The sequence below is a fragment of the Corapipo altera genome, unplaced genomic scaffold (genome assembly GCF_003945725.1).
Source record: "Corapipo altera isolate COAL_440 unplaced genomic scaffold, ASM394572v1 0, whole genome shotgun sequence".
NCBI classification, from domain to species: domain Eukaryota; kingdom Metazoa; phylum Chordata; class Aves; order Passeriformes; family Pipridae; genus Corapipo; species Corapipo altera.
In genome coordinates, this window is record NW_020884872.1 from 38,629,375 (window position 1) to 38,643,351 (window position 13,977).

The window sequence follows — 13,977 nt, forward strand, 5'->3', positions numbered from 1 at the left end:
TCTTACTCATTATTATATATTTGTTGTCAATGGACAGGTAGGGACCACTAAAGTTATATAGACAATGAGATGCCAACTTTTTCTTTAATGTTTATGGCATTAACTCATTTATGTTTAAATGAGTTTCTTCTATAATCATCCTAATTCAGAAGTTTGTCTTGAGTTATCGATTACAGAACTGATGTTTAATGCACCTTATTACAAGTATCTGTTTTGCCTTCTTTTCAGTAGTTTTAATACTAAACATTCCATCTTCATCAAACAGGAATAAAGAAATTACAAAATTAGATTAATCCTTCTGATAAATGATGAAAATATTAATAGAATTGTGGTGAAACACTGTCAGCTTGCTCACTGGGTTTTGCTAGCTTTGTTAAAGGAGTTTCTGTTGTGTTACAGACTGAAATTCTGAAATGACTGTGCTCCATGACTTTAGAAGTGCTGTAGTGTATGAATGAGTTGAGGATCAGGAAATTGTGTTCTTTTCAAAGGTTGGGTAGTAAAACAGAATATGTGGCTCCCATCATCAAGCAATAGCAACAACAAGCTCTGATGTGCTTGTGATGCCTTATGCTGAAAGCTCAGTCTCAGGATGTGCAAGTCACAAACAAGAGTGAGAACCTTGACCTTGAGGACAGGGGCATAACCAGTAGAGTCAGTGGCAAGAATGAGAAAATTCCGAGTTTCTTTGACTAAACAGAGTGGAGGGAAAAAAAGAAAGTGAGAAAACTACTTACCTGTGGTAGTAAAAAGCTCACAGAGTAAACTCAAAAAAGACCATTTGTATAAGGTTTGAGTTTCTCTTTGCCCAATGTCTTGGGATTTTAAGATGATTTTTTTTTCCTTATGACAAATTATTTTGCATACATATATTAGAAAACTGAAGTTTTGTACAGTGTATAATGGTGTTGGAAACCTAGATGTGTAGTGCAGGTCCCATGCTATTCTTTGTTGGCAAAGAGTATTTTATTTCAAATTGTTTTAAAATGTAACTTAAAAAAATACTGGAATATTTTGGTGTTGGAAGCTGTGATTCTTAGTTGTAAATATTATTTCATAGAAAACAGTATTTATATCCATCATGTGAATAACACAGTCTACAAAACTTGATTCTTCTGTCTCACTTTTTTCCTGTGTTTTTTTGTTGTTTTGCTAAGCATGTATGTCCATTGTAAAGGACATCTGTTCCCAGCCTACTGGGGTTGTGTTACTAGTGAAATGCTCTGATGCTGTTTCCAGTCACAGGAAATTAAAAAAATTAAAAGTGATTATCATGAGGAAAACAAATATGAAGTTGCCTGCAGCATGCTGCTGGTTGTCTGTTGCTGCCTATGGACCAGGGAAGGTTAGAGACCATGGCACTAGAATATATGCACCTGTTTCTATGGTTACTTGTGTCTGGTTTTAGTGGAGTGTTTATTACAGGAAAGTAATGACTCATATTACACAGTGGGGCTTTTTGCACCATTTTTCCATTAAACCATTAGAAAATTTAAATTACTTGGTGAATGTACATAAGCAGTATTTCTAAAATATAAACAATATTTTTTCTGACTGGTCAATGGGTCATGGAAGTTTTTAGTGAGAAATTATTTTGAGGCATGGATTGAAGTGTGTGTCCATATAATACTTAGTAATACTTATGATCAAAATTTAACCTAAAAGTTACTAAGAAAAAATACACTGCATACTGACTTTCATAATGTAGTTGGAAATTGCTCTTTCAATATACACACCAATTAGATGAACAAAACTTTACTTTTTGGTAATGCTAATTTTTTCCTCTGTAACAGCACTTTCAAGGGTTACTTGCTTGTTATTCTTCATGACAGCAGCTATTACTGAGGGATATTTTTAATGTATCACTTCATATCAGGGTAAAATGACACAAAAGGAAAGCAGTGAAAGCAACATAGTGGATAACATGTTATGTATTCAGGTAGCAAGAGAAGGAACTTTGTCCCTAATGTACCTTTCTGTGTTGAAACTTGAATTTTCAAGGAATTCTGCTATAATTAAACAATTCTATTTTATTTTATGCCCATGTTTTCTTCTCTCTTAATTTGAGAGAATGGAACAAGACATGAAGATGAACAAATCTTAATGACATCTAAATCCCTGTTGAAGGGAATAAGAACTTTTCTATGCAGCTATGTTTTCAGGAAAATGATGAAATTTGTGTAGGATTTTTAAGGGAGTAAGTTGAATGTAAAATTTGATTTCAGAGTATTGTGTTCTCCACCACTAATATAAATATGTCTTTCTTACAGCTACACTGGGATTTTTGTTTCAATAAGCTTTTCCTGGTCTCTGGAGTATAAAATGTATTGTTCAACTTTTAATAATGCTAATTACCAAATAATACAATCTTTTTTCTGGAAAATGCATCCTTCTTACGTATTTCATCTCTCGGTGTTGTGGCTTTTTTCTGTTGAATAAGAGCTTTGAATGTCAATTATAAATCTGAGTTGTTGTCATGTTAGATGAGACTGTTTGCCTGTCAAACCTCCCTGTTCAATCTTCAGGCGATATGTGGTGCTTCAAAGTGAAAGCTTTCACCTTGAATCATTTGGCTCCCAATCCACCCATTGCATCCACCATAAACACTCGAGCTGGGGGAGGACAGAATACTGCCGGATGAAGCACAGCAGTGTTTAACACACATCACCTCTGTGAGGCTGCAATTTCAAACTTATTTTTAAGGCACACTAGAATGTAGTCCTGCCTTAAAAATGCTTCCAACAACAACTAACAAGGCCATACACAGTAAAATGCATCCAAGATTCCCTACCACATCCACTGCCAGACAAATAACATTAAAAGGACTTAGTCCAGATCTCCCTACATGCAAAGTGGAAAGGGCCAGGTCCTCCCCCAGAATGAGTCGTTTCTACAGATGTAATTCAGGTGCCCTAAGTTTCTGTGGTCAATTCACTGAAAGCCTCCCTTACTGGGAGGATTTAGTGGTGGAAACTGGCCTGGTGTGACAGTGAGAGAAGTGAAGTGGTGCAGCAGCTTAACAGGTGAGAAGACTGGAAAGGGTCATGACATCTACTTTTGTAAGGAGAAAACAGCAAAGCTGTTTCAATTATACCACAGCTATTGTGGAGAGAAAAAGTAGTTTCTAAAAAAAGGTTTGGCTTTCAGTGAGAACTTGATGGGTTATTCAGAAGAGTGTGAATACAAGAACTCCTGCACAAGTTCGTGCTCAGATCTGTATGGCTCAACTCAGGGAAGACTTTTTGCTTTAGACAAAGGGTACTTAAGAGAAGAAATATAAGTTTCACAGAATTCTTCAGCAAGAGAAAGACCAATCAGCATTTTTGTTCAGAGCCACAATTGAAGGACTCAAGTTGCACCTTGATACAAAGCTCACTGGAGATTTGTTCACTAAGAGAGAATGGCAGAGGAGAGAGGAAGAAGAGATTTAGGGTGTGGGTAGCTGATTTCTGCAGAGAAATAACATGAATCTGCTTCACGGTTACTGAACATAAGCACTAAACATCTGAATTCTCTCAGCCCTGAGCAAACAGTTACTGATTAGCCTAGAGTTTTCTTGAGGAACTAGGTCTACTTTCTTTAGGAAGGACAGGTAAAAATGTTGCAAAAGTTCCTGTTCTGTTGCTTCCCTAATTTGCAGTCTTTCTTCTCTTAAGTCTTGATTTGAGAACTTTAACCTCCTTATGTGTTAGAAAATCCTAATTTGAAAAGTGTTGAAGTTCTCTGTCCCTTATTTCAGACTTGAAAATCACTTACTGTATTTTCCTCATATCCTGTGTTCACTTCTGCCCTGAAGAATTTTTGCAACTGAAATAAATTTAAAAAAACCTAAGCTAAACATAGTTTGTCTCTTTACACAATACATCATGCTGTCACCTACTGCAAGGAATGATAAATAATTTTTAGGATAGTGTATGTCATTGAAAACATTAGATTAAAACAAAACATCTTGTCTGTGCTTACAGAATCAATGAAAATGCTGAGGCATTTAAAAACAAATATTGAAATAACTATCACTGAGATAAGGAAAAATGTGTATAAAGGCAGGAATCACATAAAAGGCCAAAGTCCAATAATATCTTCAAGATTCTTCAGACATGACAATAATTTTTTCCCCAGTTATACCTTTGAAAAGTGGATTGTACTTTGTAGCTGTAAGATCTCTAAACAGAAAAGACATGAGGGAGTGTATAAGGCAGGGAAGGTTTTATTGAATCTGTTGTGAGAAACATCATTTGGAAGGGGTGATTTTGTGCCCTGAGATGTCATTGTCTCTGCATATGTTTTTGCATGAAACTGTGATATCTACTTTCCTTAGGTATATTTTTGTCTAGTCTCCCTTTCAATAAGCTGCATCTGTCTGTATGCATTTGGGCCCCAACTTCCTCTATGCTCCATGTGGTACACAAAACTAACACTCAGCTGTGATCTACCTAGTAAGTGTAGGTGTTTGAAGTATCAGGCATTAGCAGCCCAGCAAAGAAGTGTTGTTACAGCTTGCAGTTGAGGGCCTGTGTTGCATGTCAGGAATGGTGTGAAACATGAGGATATTGAAGCATGCAAACTGGAAGAGAGATTGAGAATTGTGTAGTATAGAGGAAATTGGATGCTGAATTCTCCATGCTGCCTTTTAGGAGTGATTTTTGGATTGGACTGTCACCAAAACCACGTTCAGATGTTTCAGTGGTTACTGTTACGTGTTTCTGATAGCAAGACTTCTCTAGAGCATGAAAAATGATTGAAAAAATATGAAAAAATGAATGTAAAATGTTACTGATTTGATTGAAGCTGTTGAACAGTATTGAAGTAAGTGAACGACACAATACTATATTGCTACCATTTTACACTTACCTTCTCATGTATTTTGTAATGGGCAGTACAATGGAAAAGTAAGTGCAGTGTTAATTTTTTGTGTGTTTTTTGATTTACTTCAAAGTCTAAATAGTAGGTTTATTTGTAAGTTCTCTCTGACAGAAACTAAGGAGAAGTACCACACAAGAATGAAGCTGGCATTTATTCACCCAGAATATGTTTCCAGCATATTCTAATCCAGATACTAGACTTGAAGTCTTTCAAAAGTAGCATTCTAAAAGTCCACAAGGAACACTTCTTCTTCCAAGAACTCTTGTTTATGATATTTGTAAATCCTGACAGTAATAGAACAATTAACCTCTTAGCTTTTCTTTCATGTAGGGTGATAGCTCCTATGTAAAGGATCGTTGGTGTGTGTTTGATGGATTCATGGTCTTTTGTCTTTGGGTGTCACTGGTTTTACAGGTAATCATTTCACTTCTTTTTTTCAATGAATGGTTCCTTAATTGTGAAAAATATATGGCACAACCAAAAAATTGTGAGTTGTGGAAGTACAGTTGTACTTGGGTCAAATTGTTTTTAAAAAAATGTACTGAATTCAATAGCTCCATAATTGCACATTGCAGCATATCTGCATTAGTAGCAGAATTTATCTTGTTTAATTTTTTTTATTAAATCTGAAGCTGGTTACCATAAACTCTCTGCATGGTCAAATGGAGAAAGAAGGATCTTCAGAGAGCCATTTATCCCTTACTCCATATGACAGTTGTGCTCATTTCCTTCCACTGAGTCTAGTAGGATGCCATGGTGACTAGCTTAGGCACCTAAGGGGAGAATGATTCCAATGGTAAATGTTTCCCATGCTGCAGGTGTATTGATATGGTGAGTGGAGTGGTTTCATGTAAGATTGATTGCTCACAGCTAGCAAAACATTTTCCAAGATTCAAGCTAAAGCACAGTGGGAAAAAAACCCATATTTGGAAATAGTTTGATAAATTTTTATAAAGAAGGGAATCTGGACATGTTGCAAAAAAGTATAGTGTTAAGGTAAAGGTCAAATTGTGTCCTGCATATCAATCAGTCCTTAACCATAGGCAGTTTTTTGGGTAAGAACAGGTAGAAGACTGACATTTGACCTGCAATAGTGTAAGGATTGTAAAAGTTCTGTAGTGATTGCTGTTAGGCACGTATACTTTTCTGGCAAATTTCAGACACATTATTTTCTGCTTTTTACACAGGGCAGACTTTGGTGGTACATCTTGTACACAGGTAGAATGAAGGTTGATCATTACAGATAAGCACTGTAGATTACCCAGTTTATGTGTGTCCAGGTTCCCCCTCCATTTTCTTAGTACTTTGAGTAAACATTAAATCAAGTAGTTACTTTAAGAGAGTGATAGACAAGGATTAAAACAAGACATTTTCACCCAATCATTTAGCTAAATACTCTTTATGGAGTGCATAACTTATCAATGTATTGAGGAGATGGTTCCCCATTCTGTGTTTTGGCTGAAATTTGTGTCATAAGTAGAGTCTAGGAGAAAAAGATGCACAGTTTTGTCATGCACTTGGAATTAAATGGAGAATTTATAAGCATGTTGCAACTCATAAGGCAATCTATGTATATGTATTTTTATATCATAGTAAAAACCTTAGTACTGTGCAACATTAACAGATACTGATTTTCATATTTGGAAATATATATTAATCACTTCTAACGAGGTTGTGGGAAACCTGTGGGGTAGGACTAACACAGAAGTAGGCAGCTAACACAAGCTTGCAGAGTCTTCTTGAGTTGTTTGAGACTGAAGCATTATGATCATGGGCAGAGTATATTTTTGGAAGCTCATTAGGATAACTTAGAAATGGATTAAAGTATTTACAAAGACTTTTCTTTTTTAAAAATGTAGTTAAAATGAACCATAAAATAAACCAACAGAACACTGAAAATTAAAATAAAAAATGTGTAGTATTCATACTTTTAAAAGTTCTATAAATGAACGCAGGCATAGGAGAGAGTCATCAAGACAAAGTACTGATTATTTTCTTTGTAGGTGTTTGAAATTGCTGAAATAGTTGACCAGATGTCACCTTGGGGCATGCTACGGATTCCACGACCGCTCATTATGATTAGAGCATTCCGGATATATTTTCGTTTTGAGCTGCCAAGAACTAGGATAACAAATATTTTGAAGTAAGTAAGGCTATTATTCTTCAGATAATAGAGAATATTTCAGTGTTGGGTTACAAGACTCACTATGCAGTAAATCAATGACCCTTCATGCTTAATGGGCATTTTCCTCCTGAGCTTTAGTTCTGGCCAAAAATTCTTGCTGTTTTCCATATTGAAGGAATAATGAAGTTTTATAGAAAATGATCAAAACTTTCAAATATTTAAACACATTTTAAAGCACTTTGCTAATAACTGTAGCCAGCAATTTGCAACCAATGGCAGTAAATTCTGTTCCATTAATATCCCCATTTAATAATCAAGGTGAATACCCTTACTAGGGTAATATTTGTAAATAAAAGTACATAAGCACAGACCCTAACCATTACAGTTACAAGTGTACATGTATTGGTGTGTATACAGAGATGCCTATTTGCAAGCAAACACACATAATTATGCTTGGTAGAGCATGTCATGGCAAAAAATATAATGGTAATATGAAAGAGTTTTTTGGTCTTTATTCAGTATCAACTTTATTCATCACCATATCTTGTCTGTATAAGTCGTTAGATACTACTTTACAAAAGCTAGACTTTATACATTTTATTTGGGCATTTTTGTTCCACCCTTTTCAGCTTACAGCTGGTTTAATTACCCTAACTTAGAGATTTAGAAAAAATCATGTCCCCCTTTTCTTTTCGTGCAGAGTAAAAGTACAGTTTTAAGGACAATTTTTCTGCAGGATGAAATACTACTTTCTTTGTATGAGCATATTTTCTATTCTAGAGATTTTCAGAGGAGGCTTCACATTACCTGTGCATTCAGAGTCCTGTTTGTCTTTTTGCCAGGCGTTCTGGAGAGCAAATCTGGAGCGTTTCAATTTTTCTTCTGTTCTTTCTTCTCCTATATGGGATCCTGGGAGTGCAAATGTTTGGAACTTTTACATACCATTGTGTAACCGATGACACGCAACCAGGGTGAGTTAACCTGTGCAGGGCCTGTTCTTTCCTTACATATGTATAATTGTAAGTGGATGTAAAATGAACTTAATGGATTAAAAGCAATCCACCAAAATACATTAAGGTAAATTGGGGAAACAAAAATGTTAGGAATTATGAAAAATGTAAATTTTAACTGTGACGGAGAGGTTACAAATTGTGTCATTTGGCTGCAGTCTGAGTTAGAGAGTGAGTGACTGTATGTGGTGTGGGACAGGGAGGTGAGAGAGCAGGAGAGCAGAGGATACTTTAAGAGGAGCATTGCCATTTGTGGCTGCTCTAGGTCACTGACGATTCATCAAGTTTTGCGCTCTTCTGTCTTTTCCTGGAATGTCTTGATACGGGGCCAGACCTAAAGTATGGGGCAGAACCACCCCTGTAATCATAGAATTACAGAATAGTTTGGGTTGGAAGGGACCTTTAAGGGTCATCTAGTTCAGCCCCCCTGCAATGAGCAGGGACATCTTCAACTAGATCACATTGCTCAGAGCCAACCTGACCTTGAATGTTTCCAGGAATGAGCCATCTACAACCTCTCTGGTCAACCTGTTCCAGTATCTCAGGCCCTTTCTGGATTAATAGTTTGCTGGGATCTGATACTCAGATTTAAAGACCCTTTTAGTCCAGCTTCCGCAAAATACTTACTATATATATTTTACACTGGTAATCGAGTATACATCCCATTTTGATTCAATATATACTTAACCACCTTGAACTACAATAGAGCCTCTTGTCACTGGGATGACTGATAAAACCACAGATTATTCTTACATGTCCTGTTGAATTGAAGACTTAACTGTGTCCTTGAGCACCGTTATATTGTGAGAGTCTTTTACATCTATTTCTTTGTTTTGTCCCTGTTTCTTTGGATAGCTCTGGAGTTGTGGTCATTGTTTTAGTCAAAATGGGATCCTTTTATTCCTGTATTGAATTTGTCAGAACGTAAAACAAATAAAGTAAGCATGGTAAGAAAGCGAAACACCACTTAGTCTGCTACTGAGCTCAGTAGGTCTCATGATCGCAAAACTCTGTATTTAAGATTTTTCTAAACTAGGGCCTAAAAACTATCAAATGTAAAATGAGAGCATTAAAAGCAGCAAATTCAAAAGAGTACAAAATTACTTGAGAATATGCTAGATATTTTATGGTACTTTGTTAAATGAAAAAAAATAATTTTGAGATATTTTCTTACTTATTTAATCAATAATATAGTAAAATGTGGAGCTGATCTTCACCTAGACTGCACATTTATTCTTTTATTCTAACTCTTTTTATAAGAAAAATCTTTATAGGACAGATTTTTTTAACCATTTCCCATAGACATGAGAAAAAATTTCTTTGTGAAAAATTCGTTTGAGGTAATAAGAAGATATGTAATTCTGCAATTTACAGAATATTATTTGGAAAAACAAGAAGTGACATAGACAAAATAAAAAAGATCAGGCATCATGTAATTGCTTGTGTTGGTAAATACAGCTTTTCCTTAAAATCAGCAGAAAAAGATGAAATGGGACATAATAATGTTTGCAATATGGAAATTTAAATTTATAACTTTAAGGCTTTCCATTAAGTTTTGGCTGCTTTCTCTGCATGTGTTGGGTTGCTCTCCGAATATGGCATTATTAAAAAAAAAAAAAGTATGCAGAAACCCCCTAAATTTTAGGTTGTTGAAGGGCTGAATTACAGGAAAAGGTTAAAAGCTACAAATATCCAGTGTATAAAATAATAATTAAAATCTGCCTAGGTGGGGCTAATGTTCAAAAATTCAAGTGTGCAGAATCAAGAGAATTTTAGACTTGAGGTTGACCATGTACCCCAAACTCCTTTTCCTTTCAGTTTCATCAAGTTTATATCTTTTTAGCTGTTTAAAAATTAGAAATCTAATTTAAGTTACTTTTCAGGTAACTGGGAACCAGATTTATAACCTAAAATGGCTCCCATGATTGTGTATGAGGACTACAGTTACATTGGACACCACTTTTTTTCTCTGGAAATGTTCCCCCATTTATTCTGATGACTGGTGCTCACACAAAGAACAATATACTTTTTTTCTTTGTTGCTTGACATGTGGATTTTTACCTTAGTCTTGGCATACTGCTCATTCCTACTCTGAAAACACTGATTTCCTCTTCTTGTCTGTAACATTCATCATTACACCCCCAGGAACACTTGCCCCTATCTCTTCTGTGTTTAATTTTTGAGGAGTGCAGTGCAGAAGGTCAGAGTGGAGTTGGCATGTGCCTTCTTCATGTAGGTCAGGGCTGACCTTTCCAGGGCTAATTTATTAGCTGGGATGTAATAGAGCACAAAAGCATGAAAATTGCCTAGCCAAGTTTTACTTTAGTCTTTGAGGTCCAGTTTCTCAACTTTATAATGAGGATTAACCATTCCTCTTAGAGGTTGAATTGGTCAGTCTGTCTGTCTCAGGTGGCTCTGTTCCAGGCAATGGCGAGTCACCAAAGTTGGCTGTACTTGTCCTTAAATAACTTCAGTCTTTAATGAACCACAGCTGTAAATTTTCAGCAAACCAGATCCCAGGCTCCCAAGTCAAGATTAGAAAATGAAAACCGTCTAATTACCAACCACCTGTGAGAAGTTTAATTTTAGGTGATTTTCCTGGTATTATGCAGAATTCTATGTCAGGCAACAAGGGTGAAATCTTATTTTTGCGGTCAAGGTTTCATCTATTTGTGACATTTTAGAAATCACTCTTTTTAAGTCTACTGCCTTATGAATTATTATTATGAAGGAGGCAAGTGCCTTTTGAAAACGGCATTTTAAAATCTTGCTATTCTTTTTTATTTGAAAGGACATGGTATCCTCATCAGACAAGCATTGCCTCTGACTGCTGCAAGTTCTTTTATCTTTCCATCTCTCTTGATGCCCACACTGCCTGACCTCCTGTCTCTCCACCTCCTCAGTCATTTTATGATGTTAACTCTGACAAACAGAAATACTGAAGTGAGCTAACTGCAGTCTGAGTTTTCATTCTGTCTGAGAAACCAACAGAATCTGACTTCCTTCCAAAGGCTGAAAAGTTTATTGTTGTTGTTTGATGATAAGTCTTTTTTTCCTTTATTCTCACAATAGTCTTTGCTATAAGGAACATTGTCTTCTTCCTAGATAATTTTATCATTCGTTATTCCCTCATGATTATGACTTATCTTTTTTCAGCTATGCAGTAATAGCTTTTCCCTGATGATTTCTCCGAGCAATATATCTTTTTTCTGTCAATAAGTGGTATATTACATGAATTTCCTTTGAACGGATCTTCTTTAGTTACATGAAAGACACACTCTATGGTTGGAATGCAATCTATACGTAATCCAATTATCTTGATAAATCCATACATTATAAGCAGTTTGATAGGATTTTTTGTTATATCTGAGATTAAATTCAAAGAGTCAAACAAAATAAAGTGAAAAAAGTTGTGTTTCCAAAGCTACTGTAATTTAGTCTTGGTCACCTCTAGTATATAAAACGTACTTCCACAAGGACAGGAGAGAGAAAATCTTTCCAAACCCTTCCTGTGGTTGTTAGAATATTTCATATATCCTCACATGCTAGCTACTGAATGTTTTCTTTATTTTTATTCCTAAGATATGTTTGATTACACAATAATGCTTCCAAACTGCATGATTAGTTTATATTTATTATATGTTATATAATATAATATATTTACATTATATTAAATATAGTTTATATTTATGTTATCTCAGTCTGCATGGAGCTAAGGGAAAGGAAGCCTCATCAAAAGAGGCTTTATAGCTTTATGGCTAAGAGCCATAAATTGTGGTACTTACCTACTTCTTTTCCCAAAGTTATTCTTTAGGTCCTTTTTTTTTTACGTTTTCAGTGGTGTATAGGCTGACTATTTCTTTAGACCGCTCTGCCTTGTCACCATGGCAGTCAATTTAAAATCCTTCTTTTTTAAGGTTTCTTGTTTAAAGTAGGAGATGCCCAGGAAAACAGATAAGAAAAATATTTACTGTGTAATAGAAAGAGTTAAGAAGTTCTTGGTGATCTTTCCATCTGTCTATGGATAGGCCCCGAAAATGTCAGAAAATAGCTTCAAAGATTGGAGCTGAAAGTTCACCACAGTATCTAGTAGAGGAAATAAATACAATTAAAAAGAACAAAAGGAATTTGTAATACTGTCTTACACCAGCCACGGGTAAGTAAGAATGAGTAATCAGGTTTCTGAGAAAGGGAAGGAATCAAAGACCAAGCTTGAAAAATCAACATAACAGGACTTCATTAGCAGAGCATATTAATTTATTGATTTTAGTTCAACAACCAGCACCACTTTAATATTGTCTTTGGGATTTATTCACAATCTCTCTTACTGGTAATACATGTCTACTATAAACTCCCCAGGAAGAACAGAAATGGAAAAAAATCTTATTTTTTGAGGCCTGATGTTGTTCAAACCCCAACCAAAAACAATTAAAATAAAACACCAATCAAAAAGGAAAGTAATTCATTTTAAATGGGATCCAGTCAAAAGGGTGGAAAGAATGTTGAGGTGGTGGCCTATGTTGGTGGCCTGTGTTGGGAAGCAGTCTTCAGGAGTGAGGCTCTTGAAACTTTCAGAGGGCACAAAGTAATTACACTATTGATTAATTTAGCACAGACTTTACAGTGTTTTGTTTATCCAAATGCATTTTAAACAAAAAGGTGACCTTTTAACAACAGTCCAGGATAGAGTGATGAGAACCCAATTACCTCAGCTCCTGATGGCTCAGTGATGACATGTACTTGTTTGTATTAAGATTTGGAGCCATTTGGGTTCACACAATTCTCTGTCCCAGTGCAGAAATCAAATTTATTGAACTTCTGCTCAGCCTGTCAACCTTTGTGGGATTTTTTTTGAGAATAGATCCTTTTGAGTAATCTGCAGTGGATTTTATAGATTATTGTGAAGTTGGCTCACTATACATACAAGAATTTGAAGAACATAACTACCTAATCTCTTCTTTGCCATAAGGAAAGTTTTATATTTAGCCACAAGATTTTTACCTTATAATTGCTGTAGAGAATTATTGATGAGCTTTCTACAGGAAACATGCAGGAGGCCAGGATGCCAGAAGTCAAAATATCCTCCGGTATATCATAAAATTGAAAGAAAGACAAAAATCACTAGAAAAACAGAATTCTAAGAGTGATCTCCAGCGAATTCGCCAAATGGGTGATTGGGTACTGTTTGCTTTCTTAAATATAAAGGAAGAGGGAAAATTACTCTTCTTTATAGTGCAAGAGGAAGCCGGACAACTAATGAAGAAGGCTGTCCATAGGAAAGATTTCTTCTTTTACTCATTTTTTTGTGATTAACTTCAGTGACTTTGTTAGTTTGACTGGTAATAAATGAGTGATGGGAATTTAATTTCCCCTAATGCCAGTAACTAGTTATCAAAGCAATAGCTTGTCAAAATTGTTAATTAGCTGCAACTGCCCTGTTTTCATTTGGACAATGGCAGCATTGGCTTTGCTTAACAGAAGTGATCTGCCATGAGCAGAGTATCATCTGATTTTGATGTCAGCAAACCTGTGTTAGAAACCTAAATGCCTTGAATTTCCTCTCTGGCTATCAAAGAGAGAAAGGTGCTTCAAGAGTGTGGCTGAACCCACCAACCTCTGAACTCAGGAGATGTATTTCTCTCTCTCTGTCTTCATTACTTAAAATGAGGTGGGATAAGTCAGGACATCAGACCTGCAGTCTTTTATTGTGCAGTTCCTTCTAAAGATTCAACTAAGAGGAGCTGGAGCTCTGAATTTTTGCATCCGGAAGTGTGAGTTAAGGTCAGTGATTTAATTTGAATCTTTTCAAAGATACTGTGTGGTGAGTAGCAATAGATGGAACATCAAAGGCACATTTTTTAGTCTCTAACTTAGGTCATATATAAAATGAAAAAATGCTACAGTCAAAATCATATCAAACTTTACTCAGAATTACTGCCTCATGGGTCCGCTGGGTAAACCAAAGAGAAGAAAGTTTGA

The 13,977-nt window shown here is 35.6% G+C and overlaps 1 protein-coding gene across 5 annotated transcripts in view; it reads left to right on the forward strand.

Annotated features, from left to right (window-relative positions):
* The window catches only part of NALCN (sodium leak channel, non-selective), a 223,288-nt gene that overhangs the window by 17,353 nt on the left and 191,958 nt on the right, over positions 1-13,977 (forward strand). For all 5 annotated transcript variants that reach the window (XM_027644562.1, XM_027644537.1, XM_027644531.1 and 2 more), the window contains 3 exons: positions 5,194-5,277; positions 6,867-7,006; positions 7,831-7,959. In XM_027644562.1, the coding sequence (XP_027500363.1) occupies positions 5,194-5,277; positions 6,867-7,006; positions 7,831-7,959 (353 nt within the window). The remainder of the gene's footprint in view (positions 1-5,193; positions 5,278-6,866; positions 7,007-7,830; positions 7,960-13,977) is intronic.